This window comes from Portunus trituberculatus, chromosome 49, assembly GCF_017591435.1.
Source record: "Portunus trituberculatus isolate SZX2019 chromosome 49, ASM1759143v1, whole genome shotgun sequence".
Classification (NCBI taxonomy): domain Eukaryota; kingdom Metazoa; phylum Arthropoda; class Malacostraca; order Decapoda; family Portunidae; genus Portunus; species Portunus trituberculatus.
This window is the reverse complement of record NC_059303.1, coordinates 16,833,209-16,860,708: the sequence shown is the minus strand read 5'-3', so window position 1 is coordinate 16,860,708 and position 27,500 is coordinate 16,833,209. Positions and strand designations below refer to the sequence as shown.

Below are 27,500 nucleotides of genomic sequence, written 5' to 3'. Positions count from 1 at the left end.
GAGGAAGAGTGACCTCTGCGGCGAGTGGCTAGCTGGCAGTGTGGCAATCACACAAACCTGGATGTCGGAGTTTCAGTGGTACTCTCCCTCCCTCTCCCTTCCCTTTTCCCCTTCCCTTCCCCATGGCTGGGCTCTGAATGTAGATAATAGGTTATTTATTGTAGCCCGGCTGTCCTCACCATAGTCCCGAGGAGGCATTCACTTGCTCCAAAAGCAGTATTACTCCCCAGCTGCCCCAAAGTCGGCCCCCACCCTGGCCGCCGCGTCCGGGGTGTCGAGGCCTCACCGTCCTGGCGCCCTTTACTATGAGTAAGATGTATTGTTGTGAGATTTTAGTTCAAATAAAATCATCATAAGTAAGTGTAATTCATTTTCCAAAGCTTTCCCACATCACGCCATACACACCCAGATGTCCAGCTGTCCGTATTCCTACACCCATCCCATTCTCATTCTCTCTCTCTCTCTCTCTCTCTCTCTCTCTCTCTCTCTCTCTCTCTCTCTCTCTCTCTCTCATGATCTTCTTTTGATCATGCTCTCTCTGGTCTCATTACTCTTCCTGGTGTGCATCGGTAGTCTTCTATATGGGATAAAACTCAACAAATGGCAAGGTGAAATTGGACAGAGGGATTAAGAACTACCTACGAGTATCAAGAGGCTGAACAAAGCTGCGAATCACTCCTGCAATGAACTTCCGAGATAATGACACCCCGACGAAAAAGTCTATGGGTAAGATACGTATGTTTCAGCTCTGAGGCAACACTCTAAGAAAAATGTTTAGAGGAAATGTGCCCTACTACTGTAATTGATTCCTTCGTGATTGACATCTTCAGTGGGTCTTTCTTTCATTATCTATGTTGTTTATAAGCTAGACACCCTCGTAGGTAGAAACTGAATAGATGCATAAAATTGAAAAATAATGAGGAGGCTTGGAGAGTAAAGGAAAGGATAAGCTTCACACTGACACATTTCACAAGGCTTCGAAAAATGTAGTGAAGCGTATGTACAAGTGTTTCCAAAGATGACTTCACGATTCTAGTAGCAGTTTACAAAGGATTCTGCATCGTCAACTGAGAAACCACACATTAATTCAGAACCCAACGAATCTCTGTGACCCTTGAAAACAGACCTGGCGAGAAAACATAAGCATCCACAGTACAGCCTCTTGGTACACAATAAATCCTTGAAAATTTTAATGTGTTCGTGGACACAAAACCATCACCAACAGAGAACATAGCAATGGTACTCATGAAGATGACTTACTTGCTGACCCAGTGAAGTGATTAAGGCTCTTCTTAACTTCTCGTTCCTGAAATCTTCCTTTGCATCCCACACGAATGGCAAGATCATTGCCATTTCAGTGAGTGTTGTCTGCATTTCTACGTCAGTCTATTCTTGAAGCCACACTAAAGACTGATTGCCACTCGTCTTGAAGAAGTTGATGAAGGACACGAATATCACAAATCTTATCCATCACCGTTCATTTAACAGGCCTTCCGAATAAATATTAACCACTTCAGTACCATGACGCGTTTCCATATTCATTCTCCTTACTATTTAGTGATTTTATACAGCTCCAGAAATTCATGTCGGGGATTAAAATAGTAAAGACTGTAGCCATCAATCTTCTGACCTCCATAGACTCTTCTTAATGCGTCTAATCATATCCAAACTCCAGGTACAAATGCGTCTCAGTATTGAAGTGATTAAGAAGAGTTATACACGGGTCATCTCATTTTATCGAACACTTTTGTGCTTCACCTCCACTATTTCAAGAGGGTTATTAAAATTTGCAAGTGTTTTTTTTTTTTTTTTTTTTTTTTTGCTGTTCTAGAGGCAGATTGACAAGATTTCTACATTATTAACTGAAGAAACACTCTTGAAAACCCCGCTAGTCATCTCGGTGGCCTTAGAAAATAGTCGTGGTGGAAGAACAAAGCGTTTCTGAATACGGCTCTTACTCCCTGCAGTGTTGAGAATCTGGTGGGAATGCGGAATTTCATGATGGGGAAAGTAAAAATAGGAACAAATACTGCCTTCATACTACCGAAAACAAATAGCCAGCTGCTCAGTATTCTTGTTATGACCGCCATATTCTTCATCATGCTCTCGCTAATAACACGTAACCAACTCTATGTAAAAAAGACAAAAAAAATCTAATAAAATGTAATTGATTTCACTCTAGTTGAAGGAATGACAAGAGGGGAGCTGCTCAATGTTGTTGTTGATCTCATTCTTGCTGATGCTTCATGGCCAACTGTATGTAAAAAAAGAAAAAAAAAAAAAAAAAAACAGCAATATCTAGTTGACCTCACTCTAGTTAAATGAATGGCAAGAGACACAAACCTATTTTAGCTTCTCCCAGTCGATCATCCCACTTCCCCACCAGTTCCCAACATGAATGAAATAGTGACCCAGCGACTCTTGTCAATATTTACCGAGTTGCGACTTCCATGCTCACTGGTTAACTGTTATGTAAGATGCAGAAGAGTCACGGTTCATGTTATATTCTTTATTTTTCTTCATGTTTGTCGTATCTGGCACTTTAACCCCTTCAATACTGGGACACATTTTTACCTTGAGATTTGCGTACGATTAGACCATTTTATTGACATGAGAAAGGGTATATGGAGGTCAGAAGATTAATGATCATAGTCTTCACTATCTTAATACCTAATATGAGTTTCTGATGTTGTATAAAAATCACTAAATAGTAAGCAGAATGAATATGAAAACGTGTCATGGTTCTGAATAGGTTAAGTACTGATATTTTCTCTTTCCACTGACTGTCACGACCTAAATTTATATGGTGTTCTTTTTGTTTCTCACTAGTCACGAATAGATCTTACCTATCTTCTGTGTGTTTGACCACTGCACAACCCCTGATTCTCATTAACCTCTTTAATACCAGGACGCATTTTTATCCTGAGTTTTAGGTTTGATTAGACGATTTTATTTACATTAGGAAGGGTCTATGGAGGTCAGAAGATTAATAGCCAGAGTCTTCACTGTTTTAATCCCTTTATAGATTTCTGAAGCTGCATAAAATCACCAAATAGTAAGTAGAATCAGTATGAAAACGTGTCCTGGTACTGAAGAGGTTAATATCACACTCTTCATAACACACGTGCCACTTTACATGAACCATAAGACTTAAGGTTTGAGGCGATTCACTGCGATTTGTCACATAAACACGATTACTCCTTCGGTGCAAGACCCGAGTCACTGGAGATAACTAAACATGGCGACTGAGTGGTTTACTGTCACACTTGAAAGAGATTACCCCAGCCTCACCCTTGGTTCTGAATAATGGGATATGATTGGCCAAATATTTTCATGAATTTTCTCATTGGCTGTAACGATCTTAAAAAGCATGCGCACATCGTCCCGGATCCGAATTCTTGATCGAACGAAACCCTTCTCGAACAATTTGTCGAAACATAAGCTTGAAATGCAACAGGAATAAGCTTGCGGCCAGAGATGGAAGAGCCTATTCTAGCTGTATCATAAACGAATATATCCCGAAAATACTGGTTAGTGATGCAAAAAACTCAGTAAATGAGACATGGTTCCAGAATCCACCAAGAAAAGACACTATTCTAAGATTTTATTACAAATATACTATGTACTATGTACTACTACAAATATAGCAAATACATTTCTTTCACTGAGTTTACAATGAAGGAAAGTACCGGTACCTAAACCCTACCTAGATTCCTACCGATAGAATATTAATATAGTATGGATTAGTACCTACCGTAGAGCTTGCGAGGTATTTTCCACGCCAAATTCTCCTCTCAAAAGCATTAATATCCCTGAAATTAAGGTTTTGGCGAAATAAACATTAGGAAAAACCTTCTCATAATTAGATAAACAATAGGGATAGTAATCACTACCCATAAAGCAAAGCAGTAGGTAATATTCACGTTGGCTGTGTTGTCAGGATCAAGAGCAAGATGTCAACACACCATTCAAAGGGGCGAGCCGCGACCCACGGGGCGGAGAGAGGACTTGCTGGTGACCGTCATGTCCTGTGTAGCTGTGACGTGACTGTTGGTGACTGTTTGTATATAAGAGTGTCTCACCAAACTTGCTAGTGCCGCGGTGTGAAGGTGAGTAGCAGGAGCGGTGTAGTTGTTGGGTAATAGCTTGGTGCCCAGATGACTTACCCTCTCCCTGGAGCCTCTGAGCAGGACTAGGAGCTGTAGGGGCACTATCATAGTATAGACATCCCGCCACTTCTCAGTAGACGCCAGATTTTAGCCAGATGTACACTTGCCAATCAAGGAAAGAATCTCTCTCTCTCTCTCTCTCTCTCTCTCTCTCTCTCTCTCTCTCTCTTTATATATATTTTCTTTATAGCGTCGTGATCATGATATTTTGTAGCCTGGCAAGGGAGAAGAGCAAAACTGATATATGTTACACTGTTAGGACGTTAAAGAGAAAGAGAGATTGTTTCACACACACACACACACACACACACACACACACACACACAGAGAGAGAGAGAGAGAGAGAGGTTGGAATAGAGTTCTTTCACTACATTGGCAAAAGTGTATATCTATCTGGCAACTGCTGGCATCCCCAAACCACGCCGCTGAGGTAAGTGTTGGGATGGCTATACTATGGTAGTGCTGGTGTAGGATTCCAGACTGACCACCTCTCACAGTTTGAAGGAGTGGCTTTGTATAGAAGTGCACATTTTCCGCTGTAAGTCTGTTGAACATGTTATCTTTTGTGTGTTTAGATGACGCAGACAGTGAGGAGCTTGACAGACGAGGTCCTTGCTAAGCTGGGCGCCACCTCCCTCACCCAGATCACCTCCACGCTCCCCAGCGCCCTCACCTCAGGTACTGCCTGCCTGGCCTCACGTTAAGGAAGCTTGGTCACATCATCTAATGACTCTTCTAAATGCCAGAGTGAATATAATAATAGTAGTCTTTTCAATTTACCATCCCTATATTAAACTTGAGACTGAACTGCTGCTATAGCTGTACAATTGTATCCCTGAAACAAAGGAAGCACATTTAAAGTTGTTAGGGAAATAAAGCACTTTTCTAGGCACTCTCTTGATATGTAGGTCTGGCCCGCTCTCCTCAATTGCCAGCTTTCCCTTCACTGCTCCTCCGCCCAGCTGATTTGATGTCACATGTTTATATATGAACCCACGCTATTGGTCAACAAGGGAAAGAGAAAAAAATATGATAAATGGAAGAAAGGAAATGGAAATAAATCAGGAAAGATAGAAAGTTAATTGGATAACAAATAGAGGAGTAGGTGGATATTAGGACATTGCTATATGGCCACATGTGTGTGTGTGTGTTGTTGACCAATAGCACTGCTTCATATGTGACGTCAAATCAGCTGGGTGGAGGAGTTGGGAATCAGGAGGGCAGGCAGGATGTACATATCTAAGAGAGTGTCGACTTTTCACTTTTCCATCCCTCTATTAAACTTGAGACTCAACTGCTACTATAACCTTACAATTCTATCCCTGAAGCAAAGGAAGCACATTTGAAGTTAGTGAAATAAAGCAATTTTCTGAAGTATATTTGTTAAGTGTTGATCAGGGATAGGTCACTTTTTCATGATATTCTGCTTATGTTTATATTGTATTGCCTGTGTATACTGCAACAGTGTGTGTGTTGCTGCAATGTTGTGCTGTAGATGTTGAGATAAATATGTGAGTCACGGAGCAGCTTGACATCAAAGTTGAGGTTAGCCCAGGGCACCACACAGGCCACCACTGCCACTGTCACCACACAGGCCACCACTGCCACTGTCACCAACCACGAACTTATCTTTCAGGAGTCCATTTGAACAAGGCAGAGACAGATGATGAGGAGGAAGCCTTCTACCAGCTCTCCCTCACCCACTCCACCCTCCTGCATCACCGTGTAGCTCAGAGACTCTACAAACCAAAGTAAAGTCATACATACATGTCCTGTCCTTTCTCTTCAATGTTTGTCTGTAGTTGGGTTTCATATTGAACAGTGTAATGTGTAAGCTTTGTGTAAATCAGAACTGTTGTCATCATCATCACTTTCGTTTAACGTCCGCATTTTCCCATTTATGGTCGGGTTGGACAGGTGATGACTTCTTTCCACAACTGGCAATCTTGTGCCATATGTTTGTCTATTCCCAACAGATCAGGACTGTTGTAATCTTGTTAATCCATTTGTGCTTGTCACTAGATCAGGGATGGGCAACATTGTGGAGCCACACTATTATTTTTCTGTACTCTTATGTAATAAATCCAATAGTGATGTAATAAATAAATTTTTCACTCTAGCTCGGCTTTGAATAAAACATAAGTATTTGTTAATCAGTAAAATACAGAATAACAACAACACTTGTAAAACTAATGAAGAATTGTGCTCTCAGAAGGGTGCAGGATGAAGAGAGCAGTGTGGAACTCCCTGAGGAGGTGGAGGAGGGCAAGAAAGTCATCCTGTCCACCACCAGCAAGGAGGAAACCATGAACCTTCTTCGGAAATTGCCTGCAGGTGAACTGTGTGTGTGTGTGTGTGTGTGTGTGTAATATCCACAAACATAGCATTTGCCATTAGAGTATGATTGTAGGTATGAAAAGAGTAAAAGAAACAGCCCTGCTATCTCATTTCAATTTTTTTTTTATCAATTTCCAGTGATTTATGTTGTTTCCAGTGCTAGATTGTTTGCATACATAATGGTGCCTTGCTTATCAGAGGTTTAGTAACACCATGAGTACTGCAAGTCATTACTTCCATTACTCTCAAGTGTTTTGCCTGTTATTCATGATATGCTAGAAAGAATCTGAATTATAGAATATTTGACTCTTAACAGTGTTCTCTTACACATCTGTAGAAGGCAACGAGTCTGATCTTTGTTTTTTTTTTTCTTGTTTCTTATGTTACGAAAGAATATTTGATTGGAAATTATTTTATTCATTCATTGCAGTATATTCCTCATAGTATTACCTATGCAGAGCTTTTGTTTAGATCATGTATTTAGAGGAGGACAACTCTATCTATCTGATCTCCCAAATTGTGTGTGTGTGTGTTAGACAGATAATGAATTAGAAAGTATGTACATGATTTCCTGCAGAATTTTACCTGTAGTGGTCAGATTGGACTGTGGTTCAAACTGGAAGACAAATCTTCTTAGAAAGTTTTTCCAATTTATTGTTTATATTAGAAAGAAACTGACCAAAATATATGAATCCTAACTGTGTTCCCTTTAGTGGTCAGAGCTAACTGTACTTCAAATTGGAGGAAAAGGGGAAGTCTTTCCAGCAGGTTTTTTCAATTTGCTGTTTTATATTAGAAAGAAACCAACAGAAAATATGTGAATCCTAACAGTGTTCCCCTTAATGGTCAGAGCAGACTGTAGTTCAAATCAGAAAAGGACAAGTTTTTCCAGCAGCTTTTTCTAATTTACTGTGTATATTACAAAGAAACTGACAGAAACTACATGAATCCTAATTGTGTTCCCTTTAATGGTCAGAGTGGACTGTACTTCAAATTGGAAGAGGACAAATCTTTCCAGCAGGTTTTTCTGGTTTACTGTGTATATTAGAAAGAAACTGGTAGAAACTATATGAATCTAATTGTGTTCCCTTTAATGGTCAGAGTGGACTGTGGTTCAGATTACTTCTCTGGAGGAGAGTGAGGAGCGCTTCCAAACAGTGGGATCTCCGGCCACAACACCCGGCCTGTACCTGTCCCGCTGCGTGTGTGGACCAAGCCCCTCAGTGGTGGTGCAGGTGTGTTTTCCTCCTGCCACTATACCTTATGTCTAGTGGAGGTCTTTATAATTTTTTCCTCTTGAATAATATTTGTACTTACATTTTGCATTCATTTAAAGTCCATGAAATTCCTGCTTAGTATTCTGATGGAGTTTTATCCCTTTCCCGCACAAGCAGCCGGTGACATAGACTTCATAATGGTAACTACTCTTCACCACTACGATTTCTTTATACAGTATGACTTAATTAGCCTGCGAAATTGCCAAATATCATATACTTTTCCTAATTAACATTCATGTCCTTAAGTATCCCGGATGTCTCTTCCTAAAGCCTGATCTCCCTACCTTATCCATCGCATCTTTCCTTGACAGACACAGATTCCCTTTTATAACCCTAACATTAATCACTATCCTTCTATGATCCCCTCTCAGAACGTTCACCCACTTCTACTTTTGGATTTCTTCATAACCCAAACACTAAATTTTGCCTTTCTCAAATCCCCTCCTGTAAATTCAACACACCTTTGCCCTTTACAGATTCTCTCACTCTCCCCTGCCCTTCTCAGATTCTCTCTCATGATTGAATCCTAACCTTTCCTATGCTCATATTACCTCTCAACTTTTAACACACTTCTACTCTTGGATTCCCTCATTACCTAAACACTGATCTCTTTCCTCCTTCCCCAGACTGTAGCGTCACCCAAGAACATGAGTGTCAGCAGCATCCTCCAGGAGATGATCAGTATAAAGAGTGACATCAAGAGTTCGTTCACTGGGGGCAGTTCAGGAGACTCCCAGCATAGGATGGGGGATAAGAAGGAGGCGCTGAACTTTAGGATGAAGGTGAAGTGATGGAGCAGAGTGAGAATATCAGTGTGTTGAGTTTTGTCTTTAGTCAGCCTTGCTAATGGTGCCTCTATGATTTGTATTCTCATTGTCAAGAGATTATGCAGACTTGTTTAGATCTTTTCTTAGTCTTGGTAGTTTTCATGTCCAAATGTTTATTTGTTTTTAATTTGTGGTGGATTCAGATATTAAATGATGATGATTATTTTTTTTACCAGACAAGGGCAGCAAAAATGATTAACTAAAGAGGCCTACTGAGATGCCAGTCCCTGAAAAGAGTCAAGAGAGTTAGCTAAGAGAATTTCCTTACACATGTATACATTTTGTCATCTTTTTTTTCCTTCTTTAAATATCTCGTGTTAAAAAATCCAAGTTATTTACACACTTAATTGTTACACATGTTTCTTTAGTAATAGAATAGAATGGAATCAGTATTGTAATGAGGTGACAACTTACAGAGCCTGGTGAAGAGCATGGAGGTGGCCTGGTTGCGTCACTGGTGCTGCCTGCTGGTGGGCTCCCTGCACCCTAAGGAAGAAAAGGTCCTGGAGAAGGTCACGTCACGCATACTCTCTGCCCATAAACTCACTCTCACTGACTCACAGAAGCAGCGTTTTAAGGTGAGTGGTGGTGTGCTTTCATGTGAAGGTACTATTGTGTCATTCAGAAAGGTACCTCATACTCTGCCCTCAAATTCACAGACTCACAGAAGTGGCATTTCACTGTGCCATATGAGAAAATTAACCTCTTCAGTACTGGAACACATTTTTATCATGAATTTTGTGTTTGATTTGATGATTTTATTGACATTAGGAAGGATTTATGGAGGTCAGAAGATTAATGGCTAGAGTCTTCACTATTTTAATCGTCATGTAAGTTTCTAAAGCTGTATAAAATCGCCAAATAGTAAGCAGAATGAAAATGGTCATGGTATTGAAAAGGTTAAGCTGATGTAAGATCATGAAAAGAAAAGCAGAAACCTATCAAACTAGTCTTAATCATCACTTAAAAAAAAGACACACTTACAGTTTTGCATTTTCATCGCTCAGAGTAATACCAGGTTTTCTCAATAGTACAGATTGTCTCAGAAAGGACTACTAATATTTTAACCTCACCATTCAGTGCATCATCAGCTGTCCCATGGGTGAGTTGGAAGGGGAGGTGGAGGAGAGGATCCGTGCTGGGGTGGCGGCTGTGCTGGGGGAGGGACTGAGTAGCAGTGTAGTAAAGGATGTGTGCTGCTCTATCAAGAAGGCTAAAGATGTCCTCACACCACTCAGGAAAGCCACCAGGAACCCTCTTATTCTGGTGCTGGATAAGGTATTGTCTTTGTTTTATTACATTTATGTGTTTTTTCTTTGTGTCATATTTTTCTTTTTTTATGTAAGAGGTGCTCTGGCCTAGGACAACAAAAAGGAAAGTAAAAAAAATAATTAGATAAATCTCACTGAAGTGCCAGCCCCTAAGGAGAGCAGTAGATACATTATTCAGTGTTGGAGAATGAGTGTCTTGCAACCTCCCTCTTCTAGTCCTCCAGATATCTGTGTGAGTTGAATGACTTTACTTTGCTCCAGAGCACTGTGGCCCTGCCATGGGAGATGATGTGGGTGTTGAGGAACCAGCCCATCACCAGGATGCCAAGTGTGCGCATGCTGGCCCTGCTGTACGAGGTGAGGCTCTGGCTACTAGGTGCAGTGATGGGGATGCCATGAGTGTAGTGAGGCTCTAATCTTTTCCCCACAGACTCATTAATCTTGGAGTTGCTGATTCTTGTCATTTCAGTGCATTAGCTTATGCATAATTAGCTGTCTCATTTCATTGGTTGAACTTTTAGTGACTGGTTTAACTTTTCAGTTATCATACTATTTAGTTCTTATTTGTGTTTTTGTTGGTAATCTGGGTAAAATTTTGCCAATTTCATTTCATTCATCTTCAGAATCTCTACTTCAAAGAAAATCTGGCATTCTTAATGAATATTTCAAATTGAAAATATATTTTAAAGTTTTCTAGATCATAAGGATCCACTTTTGTAGTGAACTGAATTCACCTTGAATCTTGAACTTATTGCTTTTGGCATTGAAGCCACTCAATGAACCATCTTGCAGCACCACGCCAACCTGGCAGACAGTGTGCTGGTGCAAGGAGTGGATGTGAGGAAAGGCTTCTATCTGTTGGACCCTGAGGGGAACCTGCCCAGGACTCAGGAGCGCCTCAAGGGACTGTTGGAGGCGACTCGCTGGCCGGGCATCACGGCCCGTCTCCCATCACACCAGGAGTTCTCGTCAGCACTTGTCAGCAATGATGTGTTCTTGTAGGTGTTCCCCCAAGCAAACCACTGTAAGGAGCAGTACATGTATAACAAGCTGTTCTGTTCAGGCACTACTTCTGTTGGAAGTGACTAGAACAGATAATAAATAATGAACACAGGTTATAACAATTCACTCTCTTCCCAGGTATGCAGGACATGGGTCAGGGAGTCAGTACCTGCCGGGGGAGATGGTGGAGAAGGTGATGTGCCGGGCACTGGTGCTGCTCTTTGGCTGCAGCTCAGTGCGGTTGTTGCCCCGTGGCAGGATTCCAGATCCCTGGGGTGTTGTGATGCACTACTTCATAGCTAACTGGTGGGACATTAGCGTAGTGTGAACCAAAGTCACTTAGGTGCATGTTGATGTACCAGATTGATATCCTTAAATGAAGACAACCAAGACAAGTCAAATCCATGTATACATTCATGCCAGTAATCACCTTCACAAGAGGATAGATAATTTTTCTGAGCCTAACTTGATAGATTTGTTTTGCTTAGCTGTCTTACTATTCTGATTAATTTCCTTCACATAATACAGCTTCTCTGATACAACACTAATCAGCTTTCCCTGACCTGCAGCCCATGTGTTGTGGGGATGCTGTGGGAAGTGACAGACCGTTCAATTGACCACCTCACCACCGAGATGATCATGGCCCTGCAAAACTCTCTCAAGGAATCCACCTCAGCCCTGGCCAACGCCCCCTCAGATGTGGCCCTCCTGGTGGCCCACTCTCGTGACATCCCCAAGCACTACGTCATGGCATCAGCCCTGTGTGTGTATGGCCTGCCCCTCCACCTGGTACACAGTGATGAGTCTGCAGCCGACTGACTCCCATGTCTTGCCAGCCCACAGGTAATGATGCAGCTGTGATGAAGTCCTGGAGTTTCACAGACAGAGATTTGTGTTCAGTGTTGTACCTGGTATGGGCTCAGAAATATGGAGTGAGTGAGAAGCTGTGGTGAGTGGCTGTCTATAATTTAGAGTAGGTATGTGGGCTGTGATGAGGGAAGAAAGAGAGGGAGAGGTGTGGAAGTCATGTTATATCTGTGCACTGTGATTGATGGCTGGACTTTGAGAGCATCACTTGCAGCAGTAAGTGGATTAATGCATTATTTAGCTGATCATTCTGTTGGACTGGATGGTAAACTGTTCATAGCTATTGTATTTAAGTATTTTTTATATAAAGGTGATTTTATTAATAAAGAATGACATATGATATAGTTTAAATTAATCCATAGTTTAGCAGTTTGTTGTATGTAGTATAGTGAAGGTCTGCTAAAGTACATTAAAAGAAAGTCATGTAAAGTAACAGCAAAGTATAAGAACTGGTCCACTGAAATCAGTAAACAGTTGGCAAGAAAATATAACTATCACTGCACATGTATATAAAAACAACGGATAGTGAGATAAGATATAGTATCAGATGAGTTATAAATGCAACATATGGACATTTGCAATTAAAAAGAGAGGTTGAAGGTTAGATAATCTTCCACCTTGAGACCCGAGATAGAGAGAGAGAGAGGAGAGAGGTAGACTGACTCTGTGCAAAGGTCACAGTGGAGGGGTGGAGTGAGGAGTGATGGCCTAGCACATGCTGATCAAGGGACAAACAGTTGACAGGAACCACAAAAAGTAACTGGAGGAATAAGGAAGTCTTATTTTATCATTAGTTTGTATATTTTCCTCCCATTTAGCCATTTTTTTTTCCCATTATTGCTTGGAGCTTTTCCTATCCTTGTATTTTCTTGGTATATTTGATTTCATTTATTTATCTATTTCTGCATGTACTTTTCTCTTCTGGAATCAGTTTTGCTAATTATATTGCCATTTCTTTAATTAATTTGTGCACAGATCACTTATCTTTCATGAGATAAAATGATTGGCTTAAAATACTCGATTTTTATATAGGCTAGAGAAATCTTGAGTACCTTTCTAATATTAATGGAGACAATCTCTCTCTCTCTCTCTCTCTCTCTCTCTCTCTCTTTAATTAACACTATCAGCTGCTGAATCATGCTTACTTTTCTGTCATGCTAATTCCTAACAAGAAGTGACTAATCAGGCAGGACAGAGGCTCACATCTCTATCTCTGGCCATGGGGAACTTACAGTCACAGAGCCTTCTTTCGTGTAGGCCACTGTGCCGCTGCTCTTTCTGAATGATCACACCTCCCTCAGTGCACTAGGCAACATGCAAGTCATGGTTCGAGGCTGAAATAAGAAGTGATAAGAAAGGCTTAATTTTTGTACGTGTATTTCGTCCTCCTATGGTTCGAACTCTTTTAAAGTGGGAGACTGCATTAAGAAACTTGTCCTCCAATTGTGGATGATGTTAGCTTCTGCAATCTTCTGCAACTTACATCAGTGGACGTTTTTTCTTTAACTCATTTTGTTTGCCTTGCCAGCATACTCCTCTTACATTTTTCTAGGAGTTATGATGCAGTTTTATTCCTTAATGATTCATCTATCCATTCGTTTCATATAATTCGTGAGTTAGGATGAATTATTTTTGTAAAACGAGAACACTCAGAGGAGTAAGTTTGGCTGTTGCTGCTTTCCAGTAAAAGTAATATCAGTCTGAGTAAACCTTACCAGCAGGGATGTACCATTCTGCTGGATGTTAATGTTATTGTATGCAATACAAGTCATGATTCGTTGATAACACGAGGATCAAGAGGAATCTGTATTGTATTAAAGGGACCGTCTTTTGTTTAAAGGCCACAGATGATTCGCCAGATTCCCACAGTTCTTTTTTCTTTTTGCGTACTGCTAGTGATGCGAAACAATTGATGTTACCGCGAAAATTCTGAAAACATTCACGAAACTCAAATAAAAGAATACATGAGATCCTGGTAAGAGTACTCGAGATAAGGCGCTGAATCGTCCGAGAATGTGACAATTTGCGAAACAGTACCAACCTAACCTATGGATGACTCATGATACTTTGTTCTGCTGGGCTTACGAGAGGAGTACCTTACAACACTTTATCGGCTTCAGTGACGATTGACAAGTGTGAGCGCCACCCTTGATAAGCCTGACCTCTTTACCTTGCCTCCCGACCCTCTCTCTCTCTCTCTCTCTCTCTCTCTCTCTCTCTCTCTCTCAGGATTTATCATATATATATATATATATATATATATATATATATATATATATATATATATATATATATATATATATATATATATATATATATATATATATATATTGTATATCTGCTAATAAAATATTTATATCCATCTATCTTTCAATCCAACATATAATAATAATTTACACTTTTAAACTTCTTGATTTGTTTATAAACACGCTCTTTCTTCTATTTCGCTTCATGGTAATAGCCTTATAAAGAAATAGACACGCGCTGCTTATCTCTCGTTACGAAATGGTTTCTTCACCGCGCCGCAAGGACCGGCCCGTTACCCTATCGCCTCCACCACATGACAGATACGGAGAGTGAGTGACTCGGGAGTGGATGGGAAGAAAGGGATCGGCCAAAGGTGAAGAGGCGTCCACTTTACTTAACCTCTAAGTTGATAGAGATGGTGCAAGATGTGTGTGTCTGTGTGTGTGTGTGGAGGGAGGGACGATAAGCCGATATATTAGATATTATAAGAAACTATGAAGGGACAGAACTGAAACTTGATGCTAACCATCTATCGTAGACATCAGTGCTTGCCCTAGGAATTCACGACCGCTAAAAGCACATGCCCCTCCTCCTGTGAGCAACACGTTAGAGATGAATAAATAAGGGAGAAAGAAGTAATTGAATGGAACAGGTAGCAACAGAATAGGATACGACGAGCAAAAGGAAATGGCCGCAGTCTTTGATGGCACGGAACGGATATCTATATAGTGTTGGCTCTCTCAGTGAAATCACACACACACACACACACACACACACACACACAGGATTTGCAGTAACACATGAAGAGTAGACCACTCTCCATGAGTCACCTAAACAATGTCCAACCCTTCGCCACACCCCTGGACACCATCACCCAGGGAAGAGACCCGCCAAACTCCACCGTGAGGTAGGGACTTGTGGTGTCGTGAAGAGAGTATAGTTAAGGAAACAAGCAAGGAGAGGTCTTCAAAGCGATGCTGTGTATTGCAAAGACACATACTAGTAACTTTTCTTATTGAGTCCCATGTCTGGCTGGTGTCAGGCTGTCGAGAAAGGAAGGAAGCATGTCACAGCGAAGAGGCGCCCTTGCTTTCCTCGCTAACCCTGCACAGTACCAGGCGGCGGGTGGTGCTGGTGGTGATATGACGTCACACCCTCGAGGACAGGAAAGACAAGACGCATCGAGAATATTACTTGGCTATCTGGTCACTCATGAGTTGATATCACATTATCTGCTTTCTTTCAAATGCACATTTTTTATCCGTGTAATCAGATGTAATGTAATCTTTCGTGTGTCTGTCAGTGACGGAGGTGCTGATGGAGCTTCCTGTGAAATTTCTTAGAAGTTTCTTAACGAGTGGGTGTGGTTAGAGAGCAACGCAAAAAAATATTTGGCGATGGAAGAACAAGATCTGGCTAACACGATAGTTATTGTAGGCTGATTGGAGAAGCGTTGGGTGAAGCACAGGATTAGGCCGCCGCGAGACATTCAGCTAAGTGAGTGAGTGAGTGCGAGTGAGACGCAAATGAACGAGGCGACAGGAAAACAAGAAACACGGAGAGGGCGATCGACTGAATGACGAAATTAGCCCTTGATGATGTTACGAGAGAGAGAGAGAGAGAGAGAGAGAGAGAGAGAGCACCGATAATCACACAGTTTAGCTCACATGGTGTCTTTCAGTCACAGTTCGGGAGACACAAGGACAGGGAGGATGGAGGGGCGGTGGCGCGTGGCTGCGGTGGTGCTGGTGGCGGCGGCGGGGCTACTGACGGTGACGCAGGCGGAGGAAAAATCATCGCTCAAGTCTTTCTGGCCCCCGCCGAAGGATCTGAATATCGACTTCAAGAATATGGACTTGAATTCTGGTGAAAGAGCTGCGAAGGCGGCCAGGAAACTTCACCGTCTCCTCCTGGGGTCTGAGGACACAAGGGCGTAAGTAGGAATCTCTCTCTCTCTCTCTCTCTCTCTCTCTCTCTCTCTCTCTCTCTCTCTCTCTGGCAATGAAGTTTAAGTCCTCTTGCTTCTTTTAAACCATTGCAGGAAAAATATTGGTTGTATGTTTAATTTCTTCCTTATTCCTTCTCTTCCTATTCTTCATTTCATTTAGTTTTCCTTCTTGTCCCGTGTTTCTTCCCTCTCCTTTTCCTTTCTTTATCACCTTCCCAGTTTCTTCTGTCATACCAACTTCCTTTCTCCACCATCGTCTTCTTTACTCTTTTCTTCACTTCATTCTCTTCCTGGTTTGACTTCCATATCCTTCTCTCTCTCTCTCTCTCTCTCTCTCTCTCTCTCTCTCTCTCTCTCTCTCTCTCTCTCTCTCACACACACACGCACACACACATAGGCTTTTGGTCTCTACTACCTCTTTTTATTTGTTTTCTGGCCTCCTGTTTCTTTTCAGTGCACGCAGTTCATCTCTCGCCTCCATGTCCATTCGTATTAACTTTGTTTCTTTCTCTTACACAATCTCGATCTTTTCCCACGCTCTTACCATGCAGGTAGGGACCCTCTTCTAAAACGCTTCTGTGCGGCATCTACACTCCTTCAAAAGGCTATAATTGAAGTTACGTGTGTTCTTAAACATATTTTTGCGATTCTAGTGATAGATCATGGATTTTTTTTTTTAACATTAGTAACAGAAGAAATGATCTTGGGAACCCAACTAATCATCTCTGTGGCTTTTGAAAATAATCGTGGTTAAACAGTAAAGCGTCTCTTTCCTTTCTTCTGACCCTCTGACATTGACTGATCTCCCGCACTTAACCATACATTTCTTACTTCAACAGAGGCTTGAATAGCGTCTTGGGCATGTATCTTCCTTCGATAAATCCCATCGTGGTAAGGAATCTAGAATGCATAAGTGATGTGATCGGCGTCCTGAGGGTGTGGGCCGACCAAGGCCTGATGAACAAAATATTGTCAAGAGGAAGCTATTGGCCCATTTTCTGTGAGTGATAATTGTGTGCACTGGGAGCCTGTGAAGTGTACGTACATATCAACTTGTTTTGTGATGATCTTTGGGTTTTGCTTCTTCGTGTCAGATAGTAATAAGGTTAACGTGTGTTTTGATTTAGTAAGTTGGTTAGTTAGTTGTCCGTCAGTTGATATAAGGCTCGTATTCTCATACATTTCTGCGCTTCACCTCCCTTATTTCAAAAAGCTTTGTTTAAATTTCCATGAGTTTTTGAAGGTGTTCTTACGGTTGTAGAAGCAGATTAACAAGATTTCTACATTGTTAACTGGAGAGACACTATTGAAAACCCCGCTAATCATCTCTGTAGCCTTGGAAAATAGTCGTGGTGAAAGAGCAAAGCGTTTCTGAATAAGGGCCTAAGAATGAATCAGTCTACAACTCCATATTTACTCAAGCCTTCCTCTCATTTCCCCTCAATGATCCACACCCTTCACTCACCCTACCTCTCACAACCTTCCCTCATCCTCTTACCACACCCTCGCAGTGCCTGACTCTTGGGGAAAGGTGCCTGATGGAATTCTCTACGGGAACGTCCTGCCCTGGGGAATGCAGGAGGAGTGCACGATGATCAGGGCAAACGAACACATACCTATCAATGAAACAAAGCCCGCGATCAACATGGAGTTCCGAGGCCGCTACTGTCTCGTGTCTGTTGGGTGAGTCTAGTGTTGTGTTGTGTTGTGTTATGTTGTGTGTTGATGATCCCTCCCTATCTTGTCGACATTAAGACTCTCTACGAGCCTAAGAAATGTAGATAAAATGGAATGAATAAGAGGAAGAAAAAAAGCAATACAGTAAATGTTGAGCTAGAAACATTACTATTACATGATAACAAAAGATATAGTTTTAATCCCTTACCCTTCCTTGGGACTGTTACCGTAAGCCTGCTATCTTCTAAACTGAAGCCTGCTGTTCTTTTAACCTCTTCAGTACTGGGACACATTTTTACCTTGAGATTTGTGTACGATTAGACCATTTTATTGACATTAGGAAGGGTCTATGGAGGTTAGAAGATTAATGGCCACAGTCTTCACTATTTTACTCCTCCACATGAGTTTCTGAATCTGTATAAAATCACCAAATAGTAACAAAAATGAACATAGAAACGCATCGTGGTTTAATTGGGGTTAAATTGAGTTTTCTAAGCTTCTTTAGTCTGCTTTTCCAACCCTGCTACCCTTCCCTGAGCGTCCCACTTAAGTCCTCCACTTCTAAGCCTGCTCTCTCTCCAGCATGATTAAAAACGAGAAGCCAGAGACCCTACGTACATGGGAGGGTGAATTCATGAGCCCAGACGTTCAGGTGGGCGTGGCTATGACCGACCCAAATGTGTTGCCCATCTTCAACTACGGTACCTGCATGCCCTCCACCTGCTCTGCTGAGGACCTGGAGGTGGGTACTCCTACTGGCCGACTGACTGACTAACTGGCTGACTGACTGACGTATCTCATTCTTTCTCTGTCTTTTTCTTTCCTTCTCTCTCTCTCTCTCTCTCTCTCTCTCTCTCTCTCTCTCTCTCTCTCTCTCTCTCTTTGTGTTTCTTAAGACTGAATGACCTTTTTTCTTTAGATTTTGTTGCTTTTGTACCGTTTCTTCCTCCTCCTCCTCCTCCTCCTCCTCCTCCTCCTCCTCCTCCTCCTCCTCCTCCTCCTCCTCCTCACTAAAACAACTGAACCATTCATCAAAATACTTTAATAATAATAATAATAATAATAATAATAATAATAATAATAATAATAACTTTCGTTCCATGTTTCTGAATTAAAACGAAAACGATATTACTATGTCTTTTTCTTCGTCTGTCTGTCTGTCTGTCTGTCTGTCTGTTCGCCTCTGTCCTTTCCTTTCTCTGGCTGTCTTTCTGTCCTTCTTTCTTTCTTCTTCTTCTTCTTGTATCTCTATGTTAAGACTACCTGCCTGCCTGTCTGTCTCTTTGTATATCAATGCATCTGTTCCTCTCATGTGTATCTTTCTACCTTTGCCTTTCTTTCTTTTATCCATCTATCTGTCCATGTTTCCTTTCTGACTGCCCCCGTTCTCTTCCTCTCTGTCCCAGGCAAGCATCAACAGTATTCTGAAACCCGTTGGCAAGATGGCGAAACACGTCGATTGCCACATAGAAGATGAACCCAACTACTTGAACACCGGGGATATTGTTTTCGTGTGAGTAGAGATGAGTAGAAAGAGAGAAAAATAGAGGGAGTCGGGGCGGTATGGGGCAAGACTGCAGTGGCTTAGTGATGAGTGAATGAGTGCTTAAGTGACAGAAAGATGAGTAGAGAAAAAATAATAAGAGGGAGTCAGTGGCGGTATGAGGCAAGACTGAAGTGGTTTAAGTAGTGAGTGAGTGAGTGAGTGCATGAGTGATAGAGAGATAAGCAGAAAGAGAAAAAAATAAATAGAGTGGGTATAGGCCAAGACTGCAGTGATTTAGTGAGTGAGTGAGTGAGTTAGTGCATGAGGGATACAGAGATGAATAGAGAAAGAATAGGGGGAGTCAGGATCGATAGAGAGCAAGACTACAATGGTTTAATGGTTTAGTGGTGAGTGAGTGAATGAGTGCACGACTTATAGAAAGAGATGAATAGAGAGGAAAAGAACAGGGAGAGTCAGGGTCTAGTGATTTAATGGTTTAGTGGTGGGTGAGTGAGTGAGTGAGTGCATGAGTGGTAGAGAGAGAGAAAAAATAGGGGTCAGTGATGGGCAAGACTCGTTTTAGTGGCTTGTGAGTCAATGAGTGCGCGACTTATAGAGAGCAAGAAGAGTCAGGGTCAGCGTGGGGAAGACTGGTTTAGTGGTGAGTGAGTGATTGGAAGAGTGATAGTTAAGTGACTGACTAATTAATGGATGGATTGAAGACTATGTGGCAGATTGACTGACTGATAGCGAGATGACTGGATGAGTGGCTGACTGACTGATTGACTTGTGATAGCGAGATGACTGGATGAGTGGCTGACTGACTGATTGACTGAGTGATAGCGAGATGACTGGATGAGTGGCTGACTGACTGATTGACTGAGTGCGAGATGACTGGATGAGTGGCTGACTGACTGATTGACTGACTGATAGCGAGATGACTGGATGAGTGGCTGACTGACTGATTGACTGAGTGATAGCGAGATGACTGGATGAGTGGCTGACTGACTGATTGACTGAGTGATAGCGAGATGACTGGATTGACTGATTGACTGAGTGATAACGAGATGACTGGATGAGTGGCTGACTGACTGATTAACTGGCTGATAGCGAGATGACTGGATGAGTGGCTGACTGACTGATTGACTGAGTGATAGCGAGATGACTGGATGAGTGGCTGACTGACTGATTGACTGAGTGATAGCGAGATGACTGGATGAGTGGCTGACTGACTGATTGACTGAGTGATAGCGAGATGACTGGATGAGTGGCTGACTGACTGATTGACTGAGTGATAGCGAGATGACTGGATGAGTGGCTGATTGACTGATTAACTGGCTGAGTGATTAACTTATGACTTGATGAATAAATGCTAGCGTGAATATAATTATGACTGACGTAGTAAATAAATAATGGATGATTAGCTGGATGACTTACTGACTAACTGGCTGATATAATGACTTGCTGACTGACTGATTTACTGACTTACTAACTGACTCAATGAATGAATGAGTGGAGAAATGAAGGCGACCACAGGAAAACACACACACACACACACACACACACACACACACACACACACACACACACACACACACACACACACATACACGGGAAAGAATAAGAAAAGCCATAGCAAATCTTTCGTTTCTTCCTCCAATATTCAAATTTAACCCATCTATACTGGGACACATTTTCACGATTAGACCATTTTATTGACATTGGGAAGGGTCTATGGAGGTCAGAAGATTAATGGCCACAGTCTCCACCATTTTAATCCCACACATGAGTTTCTGAAGCTGTATAAAACAACCAAATAGTAACTAGAATGAATATGGAAACACATCATGGTACTCAAAGGGTTAAGACACATTTCCCTTCACCCTACTTAGTGTACATTTTTTTTTCCCTACGCTCGTCCTCATTGTTTTCTCCTTTCCACAGCGTCATTCTCTCCGTTCTGGGCTCCGTTATGCTCCTGGCTACCGTAATCGATCTCTCCATTAACTACTACGACACTCAGGAACTCCGGAAAGGTAGATATTGTGTTTTATTTTCTTTGATTTTTATTATTTCTATATTTTTTTTTATACCATGTGGGCTTTTCACGGGAATATAAGGGGTAAAGGGGGTACTTTTTGGGGTACCTCCTATCTCAAAGCCCACCCGCTAAGAAACCGTTGCCCCGAGTGAGGAAGCCCAACCTACACTCGGACTGTGGACAGGATTCGAACTCGTGTGCTTGGAGACCCCTCGGACCCCAAAGCACGCATGGTTCCACTGTACCACGGCGGCCAGCAAAAAAAAATAAATAAATAAAATAAATAAATAAATAAAATAAATAAAAAAAAGGAAAAAAATAACGGCTTCAGTTGCAGACGAAAATTAAGACAATTTTTTAATTTTATTTTCGTGTTTTTTTTTTGTATTTTTCTCGTTTTTTCTAGTTTTTTTTGTGATTATTTTTGTGTTTTCTTGTTTGTCTGTATTTCTTTTCCTTCTTTTCTTGTTAATGGTGTTTTTTTCTTCGTTTATTTGTGTATTTTTTTTTTTGTCTTTTCATTATTGTTATTCTTTATCCCGAGTGGTGTTCCTTGATCTGCATGTTTTTCGTTTTGCTTTTATCTCTCTTGTTCGTTTTATTCTTGCTGATATTTTTGTCAGATTAATGATTTTTTTTTATTTATATGTTTTCTTCAATATTTTTCGTCTTTTACTACTTTCCTTTTCTTAGCTTGTTCCCCCGTCTCTCTCTCTCTCTCTCTCTCTCTCTCTCTCTCTCTCTCTCTCTCTCTCTCTCTCTCTCTCTCTCTCTCTCTCTCTCTCTTTCTCGTCCTCTCTTTGATTTCTTCCCCACGTAACGTCTTTCTCACTATCTCACCAGGACCTCTCAGTTTCCTGCTGGTGTTCTCGATGTACACCAACATGAAGAACACGTTTGCCATCAAGCTGAAGGAGCACCCTGACGTCATCTCCTGTCTGCATGGCTTAAGGTGGGTGCAGGTGGCGGCAGTTCCCCCTTCAGTTCTTCTCTCTTTGCCTTTACAATTCTGGACACGATATGCAATTTTCCTAGCAGTTTGAAAAGAGTAATTGGACTTATAGTAGTGATCCTAGATGAATATACATGATTTCCAAGTCTCTCATTAAAGGGACAACATACAAGCTTCATTAAATTGCATACTAGCTACAAAAGAGTAAATAAATATTAGTGCATGAGTAAACAGCAATGCTTTTTAACGCCTTCACTACGATGTATTTCATTTTAATATTCTCACACAACACTTTCAGTATTGGAGACAATATTGAAGCTTCGTAAAATCACGTGTTAGTTAGAAAGAGCTAATGAAGTCACAATAATGCTATATGAATAACTAGAGATGAGTTTTAACGCTTTCATTACGAGAAGTAGAATCTCTTAAGCTTCACAGAATTATGTATTAGTTAGAAAAGAGCTCAAGAAATTATAATAATGGTGGATGAGTAAGTAAGCTTTTTAACGTGTTTGGTTCGACAGTGCAATGTGAATCACCTCAATCTTATCAGAATAGATTCTAATCAATGTCTTGGTGATGAAAGGCAAAACATTTAGAACAGCGGTTCGCTAACCTTCAGGGGCTCAGACAAGAAGACTTCCAGGGATTATTACTTATAGACGGCTGATCTAATGATATCGTTAGCAGTATACCATTGCATACTGAGTTAGTGTTAGTCACTAAATTGACATTCTGTTCGATGTCAGATTGTTGAGGGTTCGGGTCTTATAACGCAGGGACTTCTTAACGAGAAAAAAGTTATGAACCCTGATTTAGAACAAGAGTAAATCAGGTTAATGCCATTATAAAAGTGACCTTCATTAGGTTAGTAATCGTTACTTTAGCAGTTATTAAAAGTCTCTTGTTTAATCAGCCTTTTAGAATCTGCTAGTCATGATGAGAACTGATAGCTGGCTCGGCTATCAGGGGAAGGTGTGTGTGTGTGTGTGTGTGTGTGTGTGTGTGTGTGTGTCAGATATCACATGTTATTTCCTCTTAGTCGTCATGAAGAGCCTCTGATTGGACTTGTATCACTTCTTGCCAGTAGCGCGTCATAGTCTTGATGGAAACAAGCAAAATAGAGTAAAGATAAAAGTAATGGAGCTTTAAATGGTCCTTTTCATGACACTGATATTCATTTTTCTTCTTTTGCTTCGTCTTTTCTCTTCACTCCTCGCTCTTTGTTCTTTTCTTTACCTCCTCCTCTTTTCTTCGTCATTCTTCGTCCGTTTCTTTTTTTCCTCTTCCTCTTCCTTGTGTCCTTTCTTTAATTCTGTTTCTTCGTTTTTTCTTTATCTCCTCTTTTTTCGTCATTCTTCGTCCATTTTTTTCCTCGTCCTCTTCCTTTCCTCCTTCTTCACCAACACAGGGTCTTCACCATGGTGTGGGTGGTGTGGGGGCACGGCTACATGATGCAAGCTAATGTCACCAAGAACCTCGTGCATTACAAGGAGGTAAGTTGAGATGTGCTGCGACGCCTCTTGTTTCCTGTGACTCACTAAGCACAGCAAGGTTCACAATGTCTCGAAACAGTACTTGAGTCATTGTGTGCTTTTGTCGTTTCTCGGTTGTAAAGCTTTGAAATGATCTCTTCCTCTTCAAATATTTTTTTTTTTTTTTTTCGTTTTCTTCCTCATTCTGTCTACTTTTTTTTTTCTCCTCCATATCTTTTCTACTTCCTTCTTTATATCTTGTTTTCCTTCTCCTCATCTTGTCTTTTCCTCGTTATCTTGCTTTTTTCTTTCTCTGCGCATTTTGGTTTATTCCTTTTTATCTCCTCGTCACCTTTTTTATTGTCTTACTTCCTCCTCTTCACAAATTTCCAGCACTCATAAAACTTTCCTTCCTAAACCTCTCCTTGTTATCACCCCTACTTAATTTTAATATTTTTCCCTGTTTAAAATATACCCGCCTTTCAGCACAGTTTTTTTTCTCTTGATCTTACTCCCTGACATCATCTCGTAATCCTCCTCCTCTTTCAATCTTGCTTCCAATCTAATCATAATTTTCTCTTATTATCTTAACCACTGTATGATCTTAACACCTAGGTCCTTTTTCAATCTTGCTTCCAATCTAATCATTATTTTCCTTTCATTATTTTAACTACTGGATGATCTTAAAGCCTATAGATGCTCTCTTTAATCTTGCTTCCAATCTAATCATAATTTCTTTTTCATTATCTTAACCACTACATGATCTTAAAAACCTTGTCTTCTTTCAGTCTTGCTTCCTATTTCTAGCAGCTAATACTCCTTTCAATACAGTGTTCTCTCTTGATATTTCTCATCTTAAAATGCTCGTGTTCTTTCTCTCGATAGTTGAGTCAAGGCGTACTGAACCAGATCATCATGAACGCCTCTTACTCTGTGGACACCTTCCTCTTCATGAGCGGCTTACTGGTGGCCTATACGGTCCTATTGGAGAAGGATAAGGCTCGTGGAGTCAACTGGATCATGTATTATATCCACCGCTTTATTAGGTGAGTGCCCAGAGGAGACTCGAAAGAGGGCAGAGACGTACTCAAAAAAGGGCAAAGAAGTAAAGAGTGGCGCGTGATAGGTGACGAGTAGTGCAGTGCCTTTTAACCCCTTCAGTACTAGGAAACATTTTTACCATGAATTTTGAGTATGATTAAACGATATTATTTACATTGGGAAGGTCTACAGAGAAGATTAATGGCCACAGACTTCACTATTTCAATCCCCACATAAGTTTCTGAAGCTGTATAGAATCATCAAATAGTAAGCAGAATAAATATGAAAATGCGTCATGGTACTGAAGAGGTTAAGTACTGATCTCCATTACGTGACTAGGAAAGTGACTGACTGACTAACTGAAGGTGATAACTAAAGGTGATTATGATGTTAGTGATGATAACAATAAAATTTAGTAGCCAAACTATTGAATGAACGTGAGTGGTGATAGTGATTTCCAGTAAAGGTGATGATTATGATGTTAGTGATGGTGATAATGATGTAGTGGTAGTGATTAAAGGTGTCTTCCTACAGGTTATCGCCGCCTATTGTGTTTACCGCCGCTGCTTCCGCCACTGTGTTCCGGTTTATAATGAATGGTCCAAATTCCCACGCCGTTGAGAGAAACTTCGTAGAACCCTGCAGGGAAAAATGGTGGGCTGACTCTATCTTCATCAATAACTTCCTGGAACATCCAACAGTAAGTCTAGACAAATCGAGTTCTGTTGGGTGGTAGGGAAACATGAGCACAAGTTGATGCAGAGGAATATCGCGTTTCCCTACCACTCCACTCTCATTTGTCTACATATACACAAAGGAGTTCTACGTTGAGGTCTTCCAGTAGTTGTAAGTCTTTTTTTTCTTTTTTTCTGTGTTCTCTTGTTTTGCATTGAGGTTTGTCTTGTGTAGCATTCTGTGTTTGTGTTAAGTTGTCTGTTTGATCAGTCTGGTTAAAGTTTGAGGAAGTGAGTTATTGTTTGAAATGCAAGTGCTATATTTGTATTTCACACGTATCCAAACACACACACACACACACACACACACACACACACACACACACACACACACACACACACACAGTGGTTAGAGCGCTGGCTTCACAAGCCAGAGGACTGGGGTTCGATTCCCCGGCCGGGTGGAGATATTTGGGTGTGTCTCCTTTCACGTGTAGCCCCTGTTCACCTAGCAGCGAGTAGGTACGGGATATAAATCGAGGAGTTGTGACCTTGTTGTCCCGGTGTGTGGTGTGTGCCTGGTCTCAGGCCTATCCGAAGATCGGAAATAATGAGCTCTGAGCTCGTTCCGTAGGGTAACGTCTGGCTGTCTCGTCAGAGACTGCAGCAGATCAAACAGTGAATTACACACACACACACACACACACACACACACACACACACACACACACACACACACACACACACACACAATACCAATAAAACCTTACCAAACAAACTAACACACCTTAACCTCTTCATTACCACCACATGTTTTCATAATTACTTTGCTTAATATTTGGTGATTTTAACCAGCTTCAGAAATTTACGTTGGGATTAAAATAGTGAAGACTGTGGCCATTAATCTTTTGACCTCCATAGACCCTTCTAATGTCAATAAAATCGTCTAATCACACCTAAAACTCAAAATAAAAGTGTATCCCAGAAGTGAAGGGATTAAACATAAGAGAATAAATCCCTACGACACACACACACACGCACGCACAATAGCAACAAAGCGTCATTAACAAAGCCTGCCTTACCATGAGCCTTGCAGCGTCTCTCTCGCCTCCCCCTCAGTGTCTGCCGCAGTGCTGGTACACGGCCGTGGACTTCCAGCTCTTTGCAGTAGCTCCCCTGGTCCTGGCGCCCCTTCTCACCAACAGCTTCTTCAGTGAGTGGGTCCAAATCTGGTCCAAATGAGCCGAGGTCTGAATAAGCCTCCATTCAGTAGACAGAAAGAAAGAGAGAGAGAGAGAGAGAGAGAGAGAGAGAGAGAGAGAGAGAGAGAGAGAGAGAGAGAGAGAGAGAGAGAGAGAGAGAGAGAGAGAGAGAGAGAGAGAGAGAGAAATTAAGAAATACACGAAAAATCACAATAATTGATGTAAAAATAAGAGAGAGAGAGAGAGAGAGAGAGAGAGAGAGAGAGAGAGAGAGAGAGAGAGAGAGAGAGAGAGAGAGAGAGAGATTCAGCAACACAAATAGAAATCAGGGAAGGTTAAGGGGCAGCTGCAGAGGAATTCAATATCAAGACAAGTACATACTCAGACTCCCTTTCTCTTCCCGCAGGCCTGGTGTGGCTGTTCCTCGTGACTGTCACCTCCGTGGCCGTGCCCATCATCAACATTGCCGTCTATAACCTTGTTCCCCCTGGTTTACCCTTCCTGTTAGTTTCATGTAGCATTTTATCCTTCTCTTGTTCATTTCTTTCTCCTTTCTGTTCCTAATTTGATCATCGTTGCTTTTTGTGCATACGAATAACTTCCTTCTCCCTAGACAAACTTTCTATTCTTCTTTTGATCATTTTTTTCTCCTTCCTGTCCGTAATTTAGTGTTGTGTAATTGTTTTATCTTAGTAACTCTTTGAATCTTATCGAAACTAACGTAACCTTACCTTGATTTAACCTCTTCAGTACTGGGACGCACTTTTTTACCATAAGTTTTGGGTATAATTGAACGATTTTATTTAGGTTAGGAAGGGCCTATGGAGATCAGAAGATTAAAGGCCAAAGTCTTCCCTATTTTAATCCCAACATAAGTATCTTAAGTAGCATAAAGTCACCGAATAGTAAGCTAAATACATATAAAAACGCGTCATGGTACTGAGGGGATCAATAGCAATATGGTAACTCTTAACAAAATAATTCTATCCTATTCTCTTTCCCTTTAC

At 41.2% G+C, this 27,500-nt stretch overlaps 3 protein-coding genes across 4 annotated transcripts in view; all 3 read left to right on the top strand.

Annotated features, from left to right (window-relative positions):
• The window catches only part of LOC123499380 (cuticle protein 6-like), a 2,876-nt gene extending 2,516 nt beyond the window's left edge, over window positions 1-360 (top strand). The window contains 1 exon segment of the mRNA XM_045247298.1: window positions 1-360. This exon segment is cut by the window's left edge and continues 324 nt beyond it. The gene's annotated coding sequence lies outside the window, so the exon portion shown is untranslated.
• A 3,606-nt stretch (window positions 361-3,966) lies between these two features.
• On the top strand, window positions 3,967-12,088 carry LOC123499056 (separin-like). 2 transcript variants are annotated; one of them, XM_045246645.1, is made up of 12 exons: window positions 3,967-4,109; window positions 4,745-4,847; window positions 5,806-5,920; window positions 6,385-6,503; window positions 7,608-7,741; window positions 8,410-8,565; window positions 9,027-9,188; window positions 9,691-9,888; window positions 10,143-10,238; window positions 10,674-10,879; window positions 11,022-11,189; window positions 11,453-12,088. In XM_045246645.1, the coding sequence occupies exons 2-12, from the start codon at window positions 4,745-4,747 to the stop codon at window positions 11,700-11,702; spliced, it is 1,707 nt and encodes a 568-aa protein (XP_045102580.1). In that variant the 5' UTR covers window positions 3,967-4,109; the 3' UTR covers window positions 11,703-12,088. The 2 variants fall into 2 exon arrangements, with proteins under 2 accessions (XP_045102580.1, XP_045102578.1); XM_045246643.1 differs by having other exon boundaries at window positions 6,382-6,503.
• A 2,694-nt stretch (window positions 12,089-14,782) lies between these two features.
• LOC123499284 (nose resistant to fluoxetine protein 6-like) overlaps window positions 14,783-27,500 on the top strand; it is a 17,364-nt gene continuing 4,646 nt past the window's right edge. The window contains exons 1-13 of the mRNA XM_045247085.1: window positions 14,783-14,904; window positions 15,679-15,930; window positions 16,785-16,945; window positions 17,457-17,628; window positions 18,205-18,364; window positions 19,029-19,135; window positions 21,053-21,144; window positions 21,993-22,101; window positions 23,513-23,597; window positions 24,462-24,622; window positions 25,152-25,317; window positions 26,411-26,504; window positions 26,900-26,996. Coding sequence (XP_045103020.1) covers window positions 14,798-14,904; window positions 15,679-15,930; window positions 16,785-16,945; window positions 17,457-17,628; window positions 18,205-18,364; window positions 19,029-19,135; window positions 21,053-21,144; window positions 21,993-22,101; window positions 23,513-23,597; window positions 24,462-24,622; window positions 25,152-25,317; window positions 26,411-26,504; window positions 26,900-26,996 — 1,763 coding nt within the window. The 5' untranslated portion in view covers window positions 14,783-14,797. The remainder of the gene's footprint in view (window positions 14,905-15,678; window positions 15,931-16,784; window positions 16,946-17,456; window positions 17,629-18,204; window positions 18,365-19,028; window positions 19,136-21,052; window positions 21,145-21,992; window positions 22,102-23,512; window positions 23,598-24,461; window positions 24,623-25,151; window positions 25,318-26,410; window positions 26,505-26,899; window positions 26,997-27,500) is intronic.

Coding starts and splice junctions, on each gene's coding strand:
- LOC123499056 (XM_045246643.1), top strand. CDS start 4,745: ATGACGCAGACAGTGAGGAGCTTGACAGACGAGGTCCTTGCTAAGCTG. Junction 9,189..9,690: donor CACAGAAGCAGCGTTTTAAG/GTGAGTGGTGGT, acceptor CTCACCATTCAG/TGCATCATCAGCTGTCCCAT. Junction 11,190..11,452: donor CACTACTTCATAGCTAACTG/GTGGGACATTAG, acceptor CCTGACCTGCAG/CCCATGTGTTGTGGGGATGC.